Consider the following 15,856-nt stretch of genomic DNA (forward strand, 5'->3'; position numbering starts at 1 on the left):
AATGTTCTTGTATTATTCCAAGTATAAATTAACCAGGGCAATTAATAAATACCAACTAACCAAAACTATGCCCAAAGCCCGATCAAATTTCCATTTCTTTGCTGGTAAATAAATCAAAATAAAAGTAACAGTAATAATCAATGCCGTAGTACTAAGTATCACACTCGATTTCAAATCAAATTTGATTGCTTTACCGCCTTGATTTTGTATAACTAATAACCCATTGAATCCAACACCCAATAGTATAATGAGCAATGGAGTACCTAAACATGAATTTATTCCCAATATGGGGTTGATTTTCGTAGCTAGCGTTATGTTTGTAATTACGTCATTTATGGAGTTACTTATTGAAAACACAAGTAGTCCGAGGATATAATCGGAGATATTCCAAATTAGTCCCAAATTTTTGAGCATTTGTAGGATGTAGATGGAAATGTTGGAGATAATGATTAAACTATTCAATGTACCCACAATGGAAATGAGTATAATTTTGGTGTTTATGTTGATGAATCGTTTCAAGTATAATATAACAGGGATTGATAGTGTGACAATTGGGATGAGAAATTGCAAGTTGAATTGAGTAAACTGATAGTTGAAAAGTAATGGAGTTACAAATAGATACCACACTGGTAAGTACTTGTGTTGTCGTAATTGAGCTTTCCATTCAGAATCTTCTAGTTCAATACATCGATGGAATGGAATTAGGAAAATAAAGATGAAATCAATGAAATTGCAAATGTGTTGAAATGTGATTGTCATTATTCGTTTATGGAGTGAAACTGGGGTATGTGAATGCAGGTGTGGTAGTTGCAAATGCAGATGGTACAGTGATTGTCTTGAACAGGGACGAGATCGAGGTCGCGATGGATATGGTGATGGTGAATTATGGTCTTTGGGGATATAATGCACTGACAAATAATCAACCGCTTCACTTACAATACCTCCATCTACCTCACCTTCATCTACGATATCAATATTTGGTAAACTTTGATTTGGTGCAATCGGAGACATAGGAGTTGGCGAAGTCAATGGACTGATAGGTAAAGGAGAAGCAACTCTTGAACCTAAAGGGCTTGAACACTGAGAACCCTTTGGCGAATTTCTTGGTGATGCACTTCTCGAAATAGATTTAAACGATCCATAACTATGTTCATCATTCGATATGATATCCAATGCATCTTCAACATTGTATGGTTGCTCTAAGATATGCTGACATCCTTCTTCATCATCACCATCATAATGTTCAATCAATAGCTCTTCATCATAATCTCGCAATTTTTCCTTATCAAAAATACCCAAGAACACAACATATACAACATAAACCAAACACATGATTATACATTCTAGTTGATTAATTTTCCCATCTGATAAGACATATGCAAAAAGGACAAGTACGGCCAAGATCCAACCTAAATCAATAATCAAAATCTTGGGATGTTCAACTTTAAAGCCTTTAGTTAAAATAGCTATTGACCCAATAATGATTGTAAACATAATCAATATACTACCCATTAATTGCCCAATAACTAAATTTGAACTACCTTGTTCTAAAGCAATATGATAATTAATTAAATCAGCAATGGAATTAGTCAATGGTATCAAAATAAAACTTAGGATCTGGTTATTTAATCCCAATCTCATAGTTAATTCATTCAAGTTACGAAATAAATAATTGGACACAAGTATGCTTAGTGATAGGAGGATTAAACATAATGTAAATAGTATAGTAGATGAAATGAAGATCAATGAAGCGACGTTATGGAATTGGCAATAGTACAATTGAGCAAGTTTGAAATAAGTGGAATCACAATTTTGTTCAATATATGAGCAATGATTTAAATGAGCTTTTTGTGGAAATGAGCATTGATTAGAATCGTCATCTGGGTTTGGGGATCTGGTTGTGAAGATGTCAAATGCTGTAGTTGGTCCAATTAAACAAGCTGTGACTAGTAGAAGTTGTATAGCTTTCGGTTGCTGTTGTTGGAATAAGCGATATAGTAGTTTCATTTCGGCGGCTAAATTTGAAGATTGTATTATGCTTTAATAGTATACCATTCTCTTTTCGTACGTAGTGGAAAAGGAAGTAGCTTGAGTCTGGACTGTGAGTGTTCTTTTTATATCATTTTCTTTATCTCTTTTGTTCTATTTGTCTCAGCTAATAGTACAATATGAAACTAGTTGTAAAATTAATGATGTTGATCGTCCTAATGTAGTTTGTGTTAAATTTAGAAATCTCTCTCTCTCTCTTTGTTTGTTTGCTATCGGATCGATTAAGACTTTATTCACAATGTAATACTTTACGCTACTGACCGTTTACTGCAACACAAATACGAACCGATTACATACATATATGTCGTACGGTTTAAGCCTACGCATACCGCAAAGGGTCCGATGAGTCAACAGAGTTATTCCAAGAATTATACTCTAAAAATAGAATCTAGAATTATAGTTACGATTTTGTACCATCTAAATGAAAATTGCACGTGATCTTTAAAAAGGTTTACTATATACTCCTCCATCACCCTACTCTAACTCATGTTCATACTTGGCATACTCCTCCCTCTTCAAGATATCCTTGGCTATACTTATATCCAACTCAATGTCCTTAATCAATGCTTCCTTAGTAGTATAATTCAATTCAGGTCTAATATATCCCAACACCACATATTCCAAATCAGCACCATAGAAATCAGAAGTAAACTTGTGTATTATATGAATTTCAGCAGCTTTCGTCTTGTTATGATAAAATGGGTTCCACCCAATCGACATAACCATAGGCCATACTGTAGATAAATCAGATTTACCTAATTTGTTGCCATGATTGAATAGGACATCTTGTCCATCGGGCCTTTGTTCTGTTGAGTCCAGCTGTTGTGGGTGTGGGTGGATTTTGCACCAGCCGTAGTAGATCCCTGTGGGTAATTTGTTGAGTTGGTCGTTGACAGGGATGTTGGCAGTGGGGATTCCTAATTCACTTGAACCTCGACCAAAACCGGAAATGATGGGTGATTTGTGTTTTATAGGGTATGGATGTTGTGGAGTGTCGGATATTATCGTCTCTGGTCTAGTCATGTGAGCACAAGGTGTAGTAGTTAGATATAGTATAAAAAATTGTGGTTGATCTAAAATTGAACAACTTTTTTTTTCAGTATATTGACGTAATATCCACATTATCAATAGGATCCTCTCAAGCTAGATGCAATTTAGTAATTCATTACTACAACAGATTACTCATTCTATTAATTTCACTTAAATCACTTAAACTATACACTTACTCACCCTCTTTAAGAAAACTTTTTTTCCAATTGTTCTAATAAAGTAGCGGCATCCTTACCAAAGGCTCTAATACCTTGTGATAATTTTTCAGTGGCCATAGCATCTTCATTCAATGCCAATCTGAAAGCTGGTTCATCGTTGATAAATGAAACTTTTTCGATTGGGTCACTCTTAGCTTGAGCAGCATCCAATACTTTTGGAACTTGTTCATTAGAATTATACAATTCTTCCAACAATTTAGGAGCAATGGTCAAGAAATCAACACCAGCCAAAGCTTTAATTTCACCAGAGTTTCTGAATGATGCACCCATAACAATGGTTTTGTAACCAAATTTCTTGTAGTAGTTGTAAATTTCTTTAACTGATTTGACACCTGGGTCAGTTTCAGCGGTATAGGTTTCACCAGTTGAAGCCTTGTACCAATCCAAAATTCTACCAACAAATGGAGAAATTAAGGTAACTTGAGCCTCAGCACATGCAACTGCTTGTGGGAATGAAAACAACAAAGTCAAGTTACAGTGAACGCCATGTTCTTTTTCCAATTCTCTAGCAGCTTGAATACCTTCCCAAGTAGAAGCAATCTTGATCAAGATTCTTTCCTTGTCAATACCTTGTGATTTGTACAAGTCGATCAATGATAAAGCCTTTTTGATAGTAGCTTCCTTGTTGAATGATAATCTAGCATCAACTTCAGTGGAAACTCTACCTGGAACAATATCCAAGATTCTCTTACCAAATTCAATCAATAATCTATCCAAAGCAATTTCAGCTTTTTCCTTTGGGTTTGATCCTTTATCTTCAGCATACTTAACAGCTACATCTATGACATCAGCATAGTCTGGGTTCTTAGTAGCAGCAAGGATCAATGATGGGTTGGTAGTAGCATCTTGTGGTTTGTATTTGGCAATTTGTTCAAATTCACCGGTATCGGTAACAATGGTAGTGCCAGTAGCTTTCAATTGTTCTAATGAGTTTGAAGACATTGTTAGAATATATGACTTATTGGTTGTAAAATCAATTGATCGAGGAGGAAAAGGGTTAAAGTTGTGTTGGGTAATTGGAATAAACGGGAAATTTTCAATTGTATTTATAGTTGTTGGAAATTCTGGGTGACTGCGTGCCCCTACGCCGATTTCTTATTTCTTTTTTTTGCTTTTGTTACAAACTTACCGGAGATTGGGTACAAACAATAATTTTGTTGAGGAAAACATTATTACAGGTAACGGACAAATGGTACTATAGGGGTAAAGAAGTCAGCCTGATTCTGTTGCGATAATAGTTAGGATTGAAAGTGTATATGAATATACTATAGTATCAAATTAAATGAGTTCCCATTTTAAGCGCTGAATCCATAATGTATCATTCGGAGATTGAATTTTATTATTGCATATACATTTCGTCATATTACACATCACAGACAATATAATATAACTACCACAGTTAACGAAGATTGCTACTGATTATAAGTGAATACTATATGCAAGAGAATTAAATCTGAGACAACAAAGTAACTGAGGATATACTTCTCAGTGTTAAGTCCTATGGTATTGGATCTCACACTCTTTATGTTCCCCCACTATAACTCTTCCCCTCCCCCAAAAACGCTCAATACCCAACTTCGGAAAATTAATTTAAAGAATAGCAACAACAGTGGAGTTATTTGTCAACGGAAAAAGAAGTAGAAGAATGGTAGTGTAGAATGACCAAAGTGTGCACGTGAAATCGGTGATTCAACTCCGAAAATGAAGAGAGAAAAAAGAAATGTTTAAAGTTTACGCTACCAAGTACAGTTTAGCCTCGGCATGTGATATTTTATATTTGTTACATGATGCAATGTATGTATTCTAAATCTATATAGCCAACAAAATTTAAACCAACTCAAAGAAGACCTACTTATATAAATGAAACACTAGTTACTCTTTTTCTTCTTTATTGAGAAAAGCAGCATTTCTCTTATCGTTTTCAACTTGCGGAAGAACTAACATCTCCAAAACGACAACAGCATCCACACTTACATCTTTTTAGATCAGAGCAGATTTGTTGGTTATATTTCCAATTGTTTTTGCAACACAATTTTCTTTACCCCAAAAATAACCAAAACAACAACAACAACAACAACAACAATCAAAAACGGAATAAAAGCTTGTTCTCCTTTCGACAACTGAAATCAACGCAGCAAGTTACAACAAAACCTAAAGCCTCAAAATGGTTGTTAGATCATTAATATATGGCGTTATTGATAGAGTCCCTGTGGTCAATAACATCAATAGATTTATACAAGAACGACTGCAAGTATCAGACATATCAAGTACCAGCTCCTCAGAATCAAATAGTGACATTGAATCAGATGATGCAACCGAAGATGAATATTTACAAGAAGTTGTACTTCCTCAATCACCAAAACAAAAGATCCATGCAAAGATTATTAAGAATAGGATAGCTTCACCACCGTTGGAGTCACAATCATCGGAACGAGGTGAGCTCAATATATTGTTTGACTCACCAACAAAGACAAAAGTGGGTGCAATTGATAGGAGTCATATCAAGCCTGTTTCTGCTAGATTATCCAAACGCAAAATCGAAAAAGTTGCAAAGATTGAAACTCCTGATTTAGATAATCTTACAAGTCCAACTTTGGTTAATGAAAGTGATCTGGTATCAACGCCAAAACAGAATGGATTTGCATCATTTGGTGACCAGCAAAGTGGATCAGCCAAAGAAGGTAAGAGATATCATGTTGAACAATATATGAATGATCAAAATAACAAATTTAACGAATTGATCACCAATAATATTGGTGCTGTATTAAGAGAAGATGAGGATGAGGAAGAACAAGAGAATATTGTGTTCAATTATAATAAAGATTTGAATCCTGGTGTGGCTTTATTATCAATGGTTTATGATAATCGTAAGGCTATTGCATCTTCAGTATACAAGTATGGTAAACAGCAAGTAAGTTCCAGGTTACCATACATTCCATTCATCAACCCCAAAAATGAGATATCTCAAGATGAAACTAATGAGTACCTAGTGGGAAACAAACAAGAAAGTTTATCAAGTCCATTTGCATCACCAATCCTTGGAAAAGCATTGATGACACTTGACAATTCAAAAGCAGTTACGAAAATGAAACAGGATGAAGAGATTAGTGTTGATTTGAGTCAACAGAATATCATAGATCAAAGAAAATTCGATCAATTAATGACCAATCTAGATGATGAAGTTAAAATTGACATCTTTTTGGATTCATTGGATGAAAAGACTAAAATTAACTTGCTACATCTGTTGCGCAAAGATTTAAACATGTACAACCAACAGGATACTACTTTATCGCCGCAATCAGCAGTTCAAAATCTATACTACAATGAAAATATCTCAACTATAGACAAGATTCAAATATTCATCATTATATCTGTCAAATTGTTCATCACTGGTATTAAGTTATTCATCCCCATAACCAAATATTTATTATACAAGTTTCAACAAAATCAAATGTACATCTTCAATGCTAAAAATATGCAAAACATTTTCAATTTTTTAATCAAATTTATGAATTATCTTGATTTGAAATTAAATGATAATGAACAATTAATTGATCAACTATCAAAACAAGATTATGTTAAAACTGAGGAAAATATTGAAGAAATGTTTAATGATTTCAATAAGAGGACAAAAATGTATTTCAAACCAAAATATTTCAAAGAGAAATTTATTGCCAAAGATGACTACGTTAAACGAGGAATGTATGATTTGGTTATGAGAAATATGCTTAGTGATGAAGAAGAGGACGAGGGCAAAGCAGTAAAGAGATATGAAGAAGATCCTAATTATGCCATGTATTTCACTGGTAAATCAATTGATTCGTCAGCTAGAGAAAGTGAAACTGGAAGTTTTATTGACGAAGAAGATGAAGTGGATTGTTATGATGAAGAGGAAGACGAGGATGAGGAGAGTGACGCTTATGCTACTGCAACCAGTAAACGATCTAGCTCGTTTTCAGATGCTAGTAGAAAATCTAGTTTTTCACGTCGAAAGAAATACATGAGGTACTGAAAGGATGTCTTTTCATCTCTGGAGACTTATGTGTTTTTGGTTCAATTCAGAAAATCGGTTTGATTTGTGTTGCTACGTGTTTGATGTTTATGTTTTTTGTTTAAGTTTCTGTTTGATACAGAAAGTTTGGTTAAGGACAAGGCCGGAGAAGTTTAGAATACGATTTAGAGCTATCATTCTTTGTAAGATTAGACTTTGTAAAAATCATGTATATTAAGAGGAAACGCCTTCAGTGTTATTTCCCCACTTTATCATTACATCAATTAAAGTGAATATGCTTTGCGATGTTTTTGTAATGTGAGGTATGGAAGCTTTTAGTTCTTTTCTAATTTGCTAAAAAATTGTTGCAAAATTTCTAAAAAAGATTTAAATTGACAGATTTAAGAAACGTTTCTTCAAGCATTTGAAGAAATCACACAGCAATCATAAAAAGAATCTTGGGACCAAAGTTAGACCAACTTGTGATGCAGTTAAAGTTCTTCTGATTAACCAATTCGCCTTTCGCCTTTCGCCTTTCGCCTTTCGCCCTTCTATGTTGACAGCCCGTGCAATTAATTGATCAGTTGAAGGTTCTGCAATTTTTTGTTATCTATTTGCAATTGTCCTGTCACAAAATCCCTTGTCCGGAGACGCAGACTGAATTCGAATGTTAAGAGAGTCAAATAGTTTATTAAGCGCATATTATTTATGTGAAATTTTAAAACAATTTAACCAGACAATGAATTTATGCATAAAGATTGCTGTTTAAGGTGGTGTAGAGGAAAAGCCAATTGGTCGAATGAACTTATCAATTTAACTGGCTCTTTATGTTGGGAGCTTGCCATTGATGATTATGTGGTCCAATTACACCTGATATAGACAAGTAGTATCTCAATTGACCAATTATATCTACATGAAAACGTGAATTAATTTGGTTGTCAAAAATTCTCTTCGATAGATTTGCTTTTTGACGATCCTAATAGATTTACAACAGACAGACAATTTCCAGCTATTTCTCCGACATAAGCAATAAATTGGATAAGGTGTTGCTTTCGTTTGAAAAAAAGAGGGGAAAGGCCCAACAATGACGCGTAAAGTTGAAGAACGTATATACGAGAATGTGATTCAACATCTGCGCTATCCAATTGACACCGCATCTGAACACAGTCCTTTGCTGGCAGTCCCGTTGACAAAACTGTGTTGGCTGGTAAGAATTGTAAAAGTAAAAACGTGTCCTTATTTCTTTTTTGTCTGTACTTCACTCCTTAGAATTTAACTACATTGGGAAAGTAATGATGCAGTTTTGTACTACCTTTGATCAGACACAGATCCTTGCACACATAGTATAGGTAACCCCTATTTGTTGTTTAATTGTTGTGTTGCTTTTTTCTGTTCCTGTTGCACTACCTTTGCACATAGTTAAGAAAAATTGTCTGCATAAGTTCTAGGGTTTTCTTTTTTACCTCCTCCATCGTTTATAAAGACATAAGTTTCTCTAAACTTTTTTGGTCACTCTTTTTTTTTTCATAAAAACCTTTGTCACTTTTTGTTTTTCTTTTTCTTTCCTTCAACCAATCAATTCAACAAAAAACTTTTGTTTTTCTATTCTCATCATCAGCTTTTTTTGTTTGAAGTATTATACATACCCATAACAAACACACAACAACACAACCTCAACACCTCCTACACTCGACCTTAACATATACACACACTCATACATCAGTTGTATTGTTAACTTCGTTCTACCTTCAAAATCTACAGTTTATACTCAGAGTCATCCATAGTTGATTTACTACAGAGTTACTTTTTTTGTTGGGTTTCATACAAATTTTTTTGGTATTCTTGCTTCTGATTGGGTGATCACACATACCCAACTTTTGCCTTCCAAAAAATTTTTACACTGCGAGGAAATTTTTCTGACGCCTTGATTGGTTGATTAGAGAATTAATATTTTATTTTTGTTGGTTAACATTTACACGACCTTCATTTACTTTTTTGTCTGTGCGATAATTTGGTTATTATTACACGACTGTTGAAATCTTTTTTTTGTCTGGCATTAACATTAACACTACCTATTTTGTACATATTTACACGCACACATCCACAACATGGCTTTATGTCCTAAACCATACACATTTGAAAAGCATTTTGCGGCTGCAAAACCATCCTCACAAATAAACAATAACAACAGAGGTGCTGCAAAACGTGGTTGCGAATTCTTATATCCATCTACGTCAAATAAGAAGATCTGTTTGCAACAGTTGAGGAGAAACGATTTTCAATTGAATAATCTGGACTTCGCTAACAAGTATTATTCATCGTCATCGGATGATGATGATTCAGAAGATGAACAATCGTGCTACAATGCTGATCAAATAAGAGCCAAAAGAAGAGCTTCGACACGTGTTTCGTTTTCAATTGATCCAAAATTGTCAAAGGCTATTTCACAATACAGTGATGATGAAGATGAAGATGATGTACAGGAACGTTACTACAATACTAAGGTAAAGAGTCCAAGTTGTTCTCGTCGCACTTCAGACTCTTCAATCAAGATTTTAAGATCCGAAGATGAGATTGAAAATTTGGATTGCAAATTAGCATCTAGTCCTGTCAATAGCAGCTTATCTTTGAAAAAGATGCTCGTTGGTGGCGGTAACGAATGTGATGATGATGACGAAGAAGAGGAAGAAGAAAGTGATTCCAACAATCAATCAGTTGCTGTTGCTGATAGAAATGCAAGAGCTAGATGTTTTGAATATTTAGTTGGAGCTATTGATGAGGCATGGGCAAGATATTGTGATGCCACCGCTTATGTTGAAGATGAAGTACATGGCTATATTACACCAGCTTCGCTTGCATCTGGCGATGACGAAGATGATGAAGATGATAAAGAATTGATGAATGTTAAATGTCGCCTTTTAAGATCAAAAGATTTTCTTCAAGATCATATTGAATCATTTGATATAAATGATGTCAAAAAATTTTGGCATCGTTGGGATATAACCAAATATCAAATGTTGGATGTTATGGAAGACGAAGATGATGTCTTGGAAGAACTTGAATCTGGTCGCAGAGTCTTTTGATTTTACTACTATATTTTTTACTAACTATTATTATTTTGTTCAATTTGGGGGTTTTTTAAGTATTCAATTCAAAGGGTTTTATATTAATTATGCTGTAACATTAAAAAAGAGAGAAAGGAGAGAGGGTAAATAGTTGTTTTTTCAAATACTAGTCTTGTATAATAAAGATTATCTGTATATAAGAATGAAACACTGTAGTTTAGATCAAATGTCTGTTGATGTATCGGAGATGGTAGTTGCATTCTGAAGGTTGGTACGTGTCAATTTCGTTGACACAAAAATTTCCAACATTTCATCACATCTTTATCTCAACTTATCTAAAATGAAATTCTCCACCGTATACATTGCCTTTTCCACATTCGTTGCTTCATCATTGGCATCTTCACCTCCGTCCTCAGACGAGTTAAAGATTGGTACGTCAAAAAACAATTCCTAGCATTTCATAATCTACTTATAAATCAAATACTAACAACTTCTGTTCCCTCATTAGATATCCTCAACCAAGTTGAATGTAAACGTAAATCACAAAAAGGCGACACCATATCAGTCCACTACAAAGGTACATTAGAAGATGGGACTAAGTTCGATAGTTCGTGGGACCGTGGAATCCCCTTACCTTTTGTAATTGGTCAAAATCAAGTTATTACATGTTGGGAAGAAGGGTTATTGGATATGTGTATTGGCGAAAAGAGAAAATTGTGGTGCCATCCAAGTATTGCTTATGGTGAGCGTGGTATTGGACCTATTCCGCCTAATGCTGCTTTGATTTTTGAAACTGAGTTGGTTGATATTGCTGGAGTTAAGAAAGAGGAAGAGGGAGAGGAAGAAAAGAAAGATGCGAAGGGAGATGATGAGGAGATTGAGAGAGATGAATTGTAAATAGACTTGGACTAGAAGAATGGATGCAAAATTATTGCGTAAGGGTTGACTCTATTCTAGTTTGCGATTGGGATCCACGTATTGTCTGTGAAGTAACTCGCGTTATTGTTGATGCTAATGCAGATAATGTTAAAGCAATTTAGCCACCTTCGTGATTGGTGAAGTGTCCTCACCTTGCCCTCTATCCCCCGTAGTGCTGGACATATCGTAAAGGTGCCCCTTGTCACTACTCCCTATTTTCATACACCTCCTTGCAAACGATCCATCTCTACAACTCTTTTGCTTTATAAGACACGACGCGATGTCCACTGCCACCGTGATATTGTGATCCTCTATACCATTCTATAGTATCGGTCAGGGGATTGGGAAGGAATCTCTAACCGAGTTGGTTTCTGAGAAGAACGAGTTCAAGGAGGTGCTTGATGATTTCCCCCCCCCTAGCAGCAACCTATAAGCTCTCAAATTTAATACAAAAACTTTATGCCTTTGATTGGTGCATTAAACTATCTTCCTTTCAATATTATATCTCCTCTAAGAACTTATGATATATGAATACGGTAGCGCGAGCTTTTGCAACGGGTAGCTGTTGTCCCTCCCCCGGTCCCATTCCCCCTCGAGGTTACCGCCGCAAAGCAACAAACAAAAAAATACGATCACGAAAAAAGGGGGAAAATATCATGCAATCAAATACTCCCTTCATACTCCTTTTCTTCTTTAACCATAGAACTACAAATGTCGAGGTTCCTTAAGCCATTGCAAGAGTTTGTTGCTTCAAAGGCAGATTTCAGAATTGTCTACTCCACCGCATCATCATCACAGGGAGCTCCGGAGTTCATAACCAATTCGACACAACGGGTTTGTGTACTTGACTCATCATTCAATCCCCCACATTTGGCTCATTATGCCATAATTGAAGAGCTGTTGAAATCAAATTTTGATGATGTTCCCATTAAGAACAAAGTGTTGCTATTATTACTTTCGGTACAAAATGCTGACAAGTTGCATCCACAACCAGAATCATTTGATCAACGATTGGCAATGATTCATCTAATGGCCGATCATATTGCTGCTAATTTCCCCATCACAGTTGCAATTGGATTGACAAAACAAGCAATGTTTGTTAACAAGTCATTATCAATTCTAAATTACCTCGACTCACAACAAATAACAATAAAGCCGGGGTTCAAATTGACGTTTTTAATTGGATTTGATACTTTAATTAGAATACTTAATCCGAAATATTACTTGCCGGACAAGTTATCAGTATCGTTGGAACATTTTATGAAGATGACGGATTTGGTGTGTTTAACAAGGCACAGCGAAACAGTTACAATAAACCAACAACTGGTTTATGTAAAAGAGATATCTCTTGGTCAACATGAAGAGATTCCTAGTCATTGGTCTAAAAACATCTTTTTATTGAGAAATATGGATGAAAAGGTAGCCACATTTAGTAGCTCAGGTATAAGAAAAGAGATAGCACTGGGAGATCCAGCGTGGAAGAAACAAGTCTTGCCAGAAGTTGCCAAATACATTGAAGACAACAATCTTTACAAAGAGAAAAAAACTTGATAAAAACATAAAGGCAATTGTATTTAGGTAAAAAAACTTAAAACTTTATTTAAACAAGTTCAATCAATGCCCACAAGCTGACAATGGCCATGGAAATGACAGTATAAAATGTATCCCAATTATATGAAGATGAAGAAGACTTTGTAAACTTGTCACTTTTGGAACTCAGAGTCTTATTCTTAGATCCATTATTTGACTTATCCTCTACTTGACTTGGCTTCTCCTTTTGTTCCTCTTCTTCCTCAATTTTTACTTCACTTGCTTCAGAACCATCTTCTTTGGTTCTTGAAGTTACCTTTTCATTATTAGCATTAGTACATTCGATTTTACCACCTCTAACAACCAATCCAATCTCCAGTTTAGTCCATTTGCGACAGTCAAATTGCGGTGATGTCGAACGCACAATTGCGCTACCTTTAACCAATTTTAAATTCTTGAAAGTCAATTCAGTGATTTTACCAATAATTTCCAAAGCACCGCCAATAATCTTTAAATTAGGGAAAAAGTTAACTTTTTCAATCAAGTTATTATTAATAATCATCAACCCTCCATCGATTTCGTCCAATTCAGGAAATTCAACAACCTCCAACTTAGAGTTCTTGGATAAATTCAAAGTACCACCAATGTACTTCAATTTGGGTAATTTAATTGCATGAAATAAGGAGCTACTCATACTCATTGATTTACCAACCCATTCCAAATTACCTAAATTCAATATGGCCACATTATGGATACTCAATTCTTCAACATGTTCCAAATTGGGTAATTGAACTTTAATTTCATTCGAATTGGCAGAAATATGCAACAATTGAGTCACTTTTTCAACATTACAATCAATTGTATCTAAAAATCGATTATTATTAATATCCAACACTTTCAATTCATTAGCAACAAATCCAGAAAATCCAGTCAATGAAGTATCGGAAATAGTTATACTTTCAATACCTTTAATTTCAGCATTAAATTGAACATTACTTAAAATGGGCAAAATCTCCCATTTTAAGGCAAGAACTTGTTTCAAACTAGGGACACTGATCAAAGCCAACGAAGTCAATTCAAACAATTGAAACTGTCCACTAATACTTTGCAATTGTGGACTTTCAATACGAACCAATTCCGGAGATTTGAAAATGGATAAATTACCTTGAATCTTGACCAAATTGGTGAAAGTAATAATCGGGTAATCAAATTCAGATATGACAACATTTCCAATAATTGTTTCACATTCGATGATAGAGTTTAAATCGCCCAATGAGTGAATAACGAATTCATCACGTTGACAATGCAAGGGGGTACTGCTATCAATCCTGGGCCTTGTTTCATCACCGAAATCACCTTCATCTGGATCATCGTCATCATTATTGTCGTTGAAATGGGACCATTGCTCAACATAATCCTGATTAAATTCTGGTGGGAGAAGCTCATCAAATGAAGGAGACAGCAAACCTTTGTTTTGGGGAGAAGTTACGGCCATACCAACCAAATCTTCTTCATTAATGATATCTACGGTATTTCTTGTTAGTATGAAACTATACGATATCACATCCTTTTGCATCGCACTTCATACATACTTATTTTCCCATTTGTGGCACTTATACAATTAACAAAGCTGTTGATGAACAATACAATAATACAGAGCTTCATGATGAGGTAGAAGTTGGAGCTTGTAATGATGCAGAGCTTGTAAGATAGTAATTTTTTGTAATTCCGGTGGATAATCTAGATTTAGTTTATATATTTATAACTAAGGTTCTAGAGAAAGTCAAGTTTCTTTCGTCACTACTTGCATAACAAGAATCATAATCGAAGAAATTCTACCGAAACCTGTAAGAGATGATTAGTTACTCCAAGGAAAAGTATTGAAACGAAATTACGCAAAATTGACGAAGTAGGTTTTGAACATAACAGAAAAAGTATGTCGACGGCAAAAGGACAAGTCAGCATGTGACACTGTTTTTCAGCAACAGCCAAAGTTTAGTACTCTATCGTTTATACAGCGTCGCAACACTCAAAACATAAGGACTTTGAATAAATTGCATTGTCTAGTTGATAAGCTGGTCAAAAACAATGCTAAAGTGACAAATCCAGCGAATATATAAATAAAGCAACAACACTATAAGGTCCAATCATTAACACACCACTTGTAAGCACCATTCACCGCCCTCCCTTCTTCAACATTCTTGTGCACTGCTTATTCGTTGTGTTTTGCAGCCAAAGTTGAAAAGGTCGTGCGCTTGGTATCAATTGGTTTTATTAAATTCGAAAAAAAATGTATCAGCAAACCAAAGTTTATCAACCAACATATTGAGACCAATTTATCATCGGAGCACACGCACATCATTCACAATCACCATCCATTCCATTCATTAAACTTGCATATTACATATCAATGTCATACATAACGTCATCCATAGTGACACTTTCACTTTTAACAGTGGGTGGCTATATGCTATTCACAGGAGCCGGTGAATCATTTAATATTGGTGAATTTTTGGAAAGCACATCACCATACATGTGGTCATCATTAGGAATTGGATCATGTATATCATTTTCAGTAGTTGGTGCCGCTTGGGGTATTTTCATTACTGGGTCTTCTATCATTGGGGCTGGTGTCAAAGTACCACGAATCACAACCAAGAATTTAATTTCCATCATTTTTTGTGAGGTTGTTGCCATTTATGGTTTAATTATGGCAATTGTTTTCAGCGCTAAATTGGCAAGTGTTGATAAAGAAGCTTTGTTTTCTAAGGAGAATTTGTATACTGGCTATTCATTATTTTGGGCTGGTTTAACTGTTGGTATTTCGAATTTAATTTGTGGCATTGCTGTGGGGATAACTGGGTCTACTGCTGCTGTGTCTGATGCTGCGGATAGTTCGTTATTTGTCAAAATTCTTGTGGTTGAGATTTTCGGATCAGTATTGGGATTGTTTGGATTGATTGTTGGACTTTTAATGACTGGTAAAGCACAGGAATTTAGTTGAAAATAAAGAGTAATCTACAAAATAAACTTTT

General features: G+C 35.0%; 9 protein-coding genes across 9 annotated transcripts; 5 read left to right on the top strand and 4 right to left on the bottom strand. All coding sequences in view use genetic code 12, as the record gives it.

Moving 5' to 3' along the window:
* Nucleotides 1-12: 12 nt before the first annotated feature.
* On the bottom strand, nt 13-2,007 carry CORT_0D02660 (hypothetical protein; the record flags this gene model as incomplete). Its single annotated transcript, XM_003869198.1, has 1 exon — nt 13-2,007. The coding sequence occupies one exon, from the start codon at nt 2,005-2,007 to the stop codon at nt 13-15; it is 1,995 nt and encodes a 664-aa protein (XP_003869247.1).
* A 516-nt stretch (nt 2,008-2,523) lies between these two features.
* CORT_0D02670 (hypothetical protein) lies at nt 2,524-3,171 on the bottom strand (the record flags this gene model as incomplete). Its single annotated transcript, XM_003869199.1, has 1 exon — nt 2,524-3,171. One exon carries the CDS (start codon nt 3,169-3,171, stop codon nt 2,524-2,526), a length of 648 nt encoding a protein of 215 aa, XP_003869248.1.
* A 113-nt stretch (nt 3,172-3,284) lies between these two features.
* On the bottom strand, nt 3,285-4,259 carry CORT_0D02680 (Tal1 transaldolase; the record flags this gene model as incomplete). Its single annotated transcript, XM_003869200.1, has 1 exon — nt 3,285-4,259. The coding sequence occupies one exon, from the start codon at nt 4,257-4,259 to the stop codon at nt 3,285-3,287; it is 975 nt and encodes a 324-aa protein (XP_003869249.1).
* Nucleotides 4,260-5,481: 1,222 nt separating this feature from the next.
* Nucleotides 5,482-7,329, top strand: CORT_0D02690 (hypothetical protein; the record flags this gene model as incomplete). Its single annotated transcript, XM_003869201.1, has 1 exon — nt 5,482-7,329. The coding sequence occupies one exon, from the start codon at nt 5,482-5,484 to the stop codon at nt 7,327-7,329; it is 1,848 nt and encodes a 615-aa protein (XP_003869250.1).
* Nucleotides 7,330-9,416: 2,087 nt separating this feature from the next.
* CORT_0D02700 (hypothetical protein) lies at nt 9,417-10,391 on the top strand (the record flags this gene model as incomplete). The annotated part of the gene is made up of 1 exon (XM_003869202.1): nt 9,417-10,391. One exon carries the CDS (start codon nt 9,417-9,419, stop codon nt 10,389-10,391), a length of 975 nt encoding a protein of 324 aa, XP_003869251.1.
* Nucleotides 10,392-10,713: 322 nt separating this feature from the next.
* On the top strand, nt 10,714-11,270 carry CORT_0D02710 (Fpr2 protein; the record flags this gene model as incomplete). Its single annotated transcript, XM_003869203.1, has 2 exons — nt 10,714-10,804; nt 10,882-11,270. The coding sequence occupies 2 exons, from the start codon at nt 10,714-10,716 to the stop codon at nt 11,268-11,270; spliced, it is 480 nt and encodes a 159-aa protein (XP_003869252.1).
* Nucleotides 11,271-12,002: 732 nt separating this feature from the next.
* On the top strand, nt 12,003-12,842 carry CORT_0D02720 (hypothetical protein; the record flags this gene model as incomplete). The annotated part of the gene is made up of 1 exon (XM_003869204.1): nt 12,003-12,842. One exon carries the CDS (start codon nt 12,003-12,005, stop codon nt 12,840-12,842), a length of 840 nt encoding a protein of 279 aa, XP_003869253.1.
* A 49-nt stretch (nt 12,843-12,891) lies between these two features.
* CORT_0D02730 (Sps22 protein) lies at nt 12,892-14,486 on the bottom strand (the record flags this gene model as incomplete). Its single annotated transcript, XM_003869205.1, has 2 exons — nt 12,892-14,345; nt 14,414-14,486. The coding sequence occupies 2 exons, from the start codon at nt 14,484-14,486 to the stop codon at nt 12,892-12,894; spliced, it is 1,527 nt and encodes a 508-aa protein (XP_003869254.1).
* A 745-nt stretch (nt 14,487-15,231) lies between these two features.
* CORT_0D02740 (Ppa1 protein) lies at nt 15,232-15,825 on the top strand (the record flags this gene model as incomplete). Its single annotated transcript, XM_003869206.1, has 1 exon — nt 15,232-15,825. One exon carries the CDS (start codon nt 15,232-15,234, stop codon nt 15,823-15,825), a length of 594 nt encoding a protein of 197 aa, XP_003869255.1.
* Nucleotides 15,826-15,856: the final 31 nt, after the last annotated feature.

This window comes from Candida orthopsilosis, assembly GCF_000315875.1.
Source record: "Candida orthopsilosis Co 90-125, chromosome 4 draft sequence".
NCBI classification, from domain to species: domain Eukaryota; kingdom Fungi; phylum Ascomycota; class Pichiomycetes; order Serinales; family Debaryomycetaceae; genus Lodderomyces; species Lodderomyces orthopsilosis.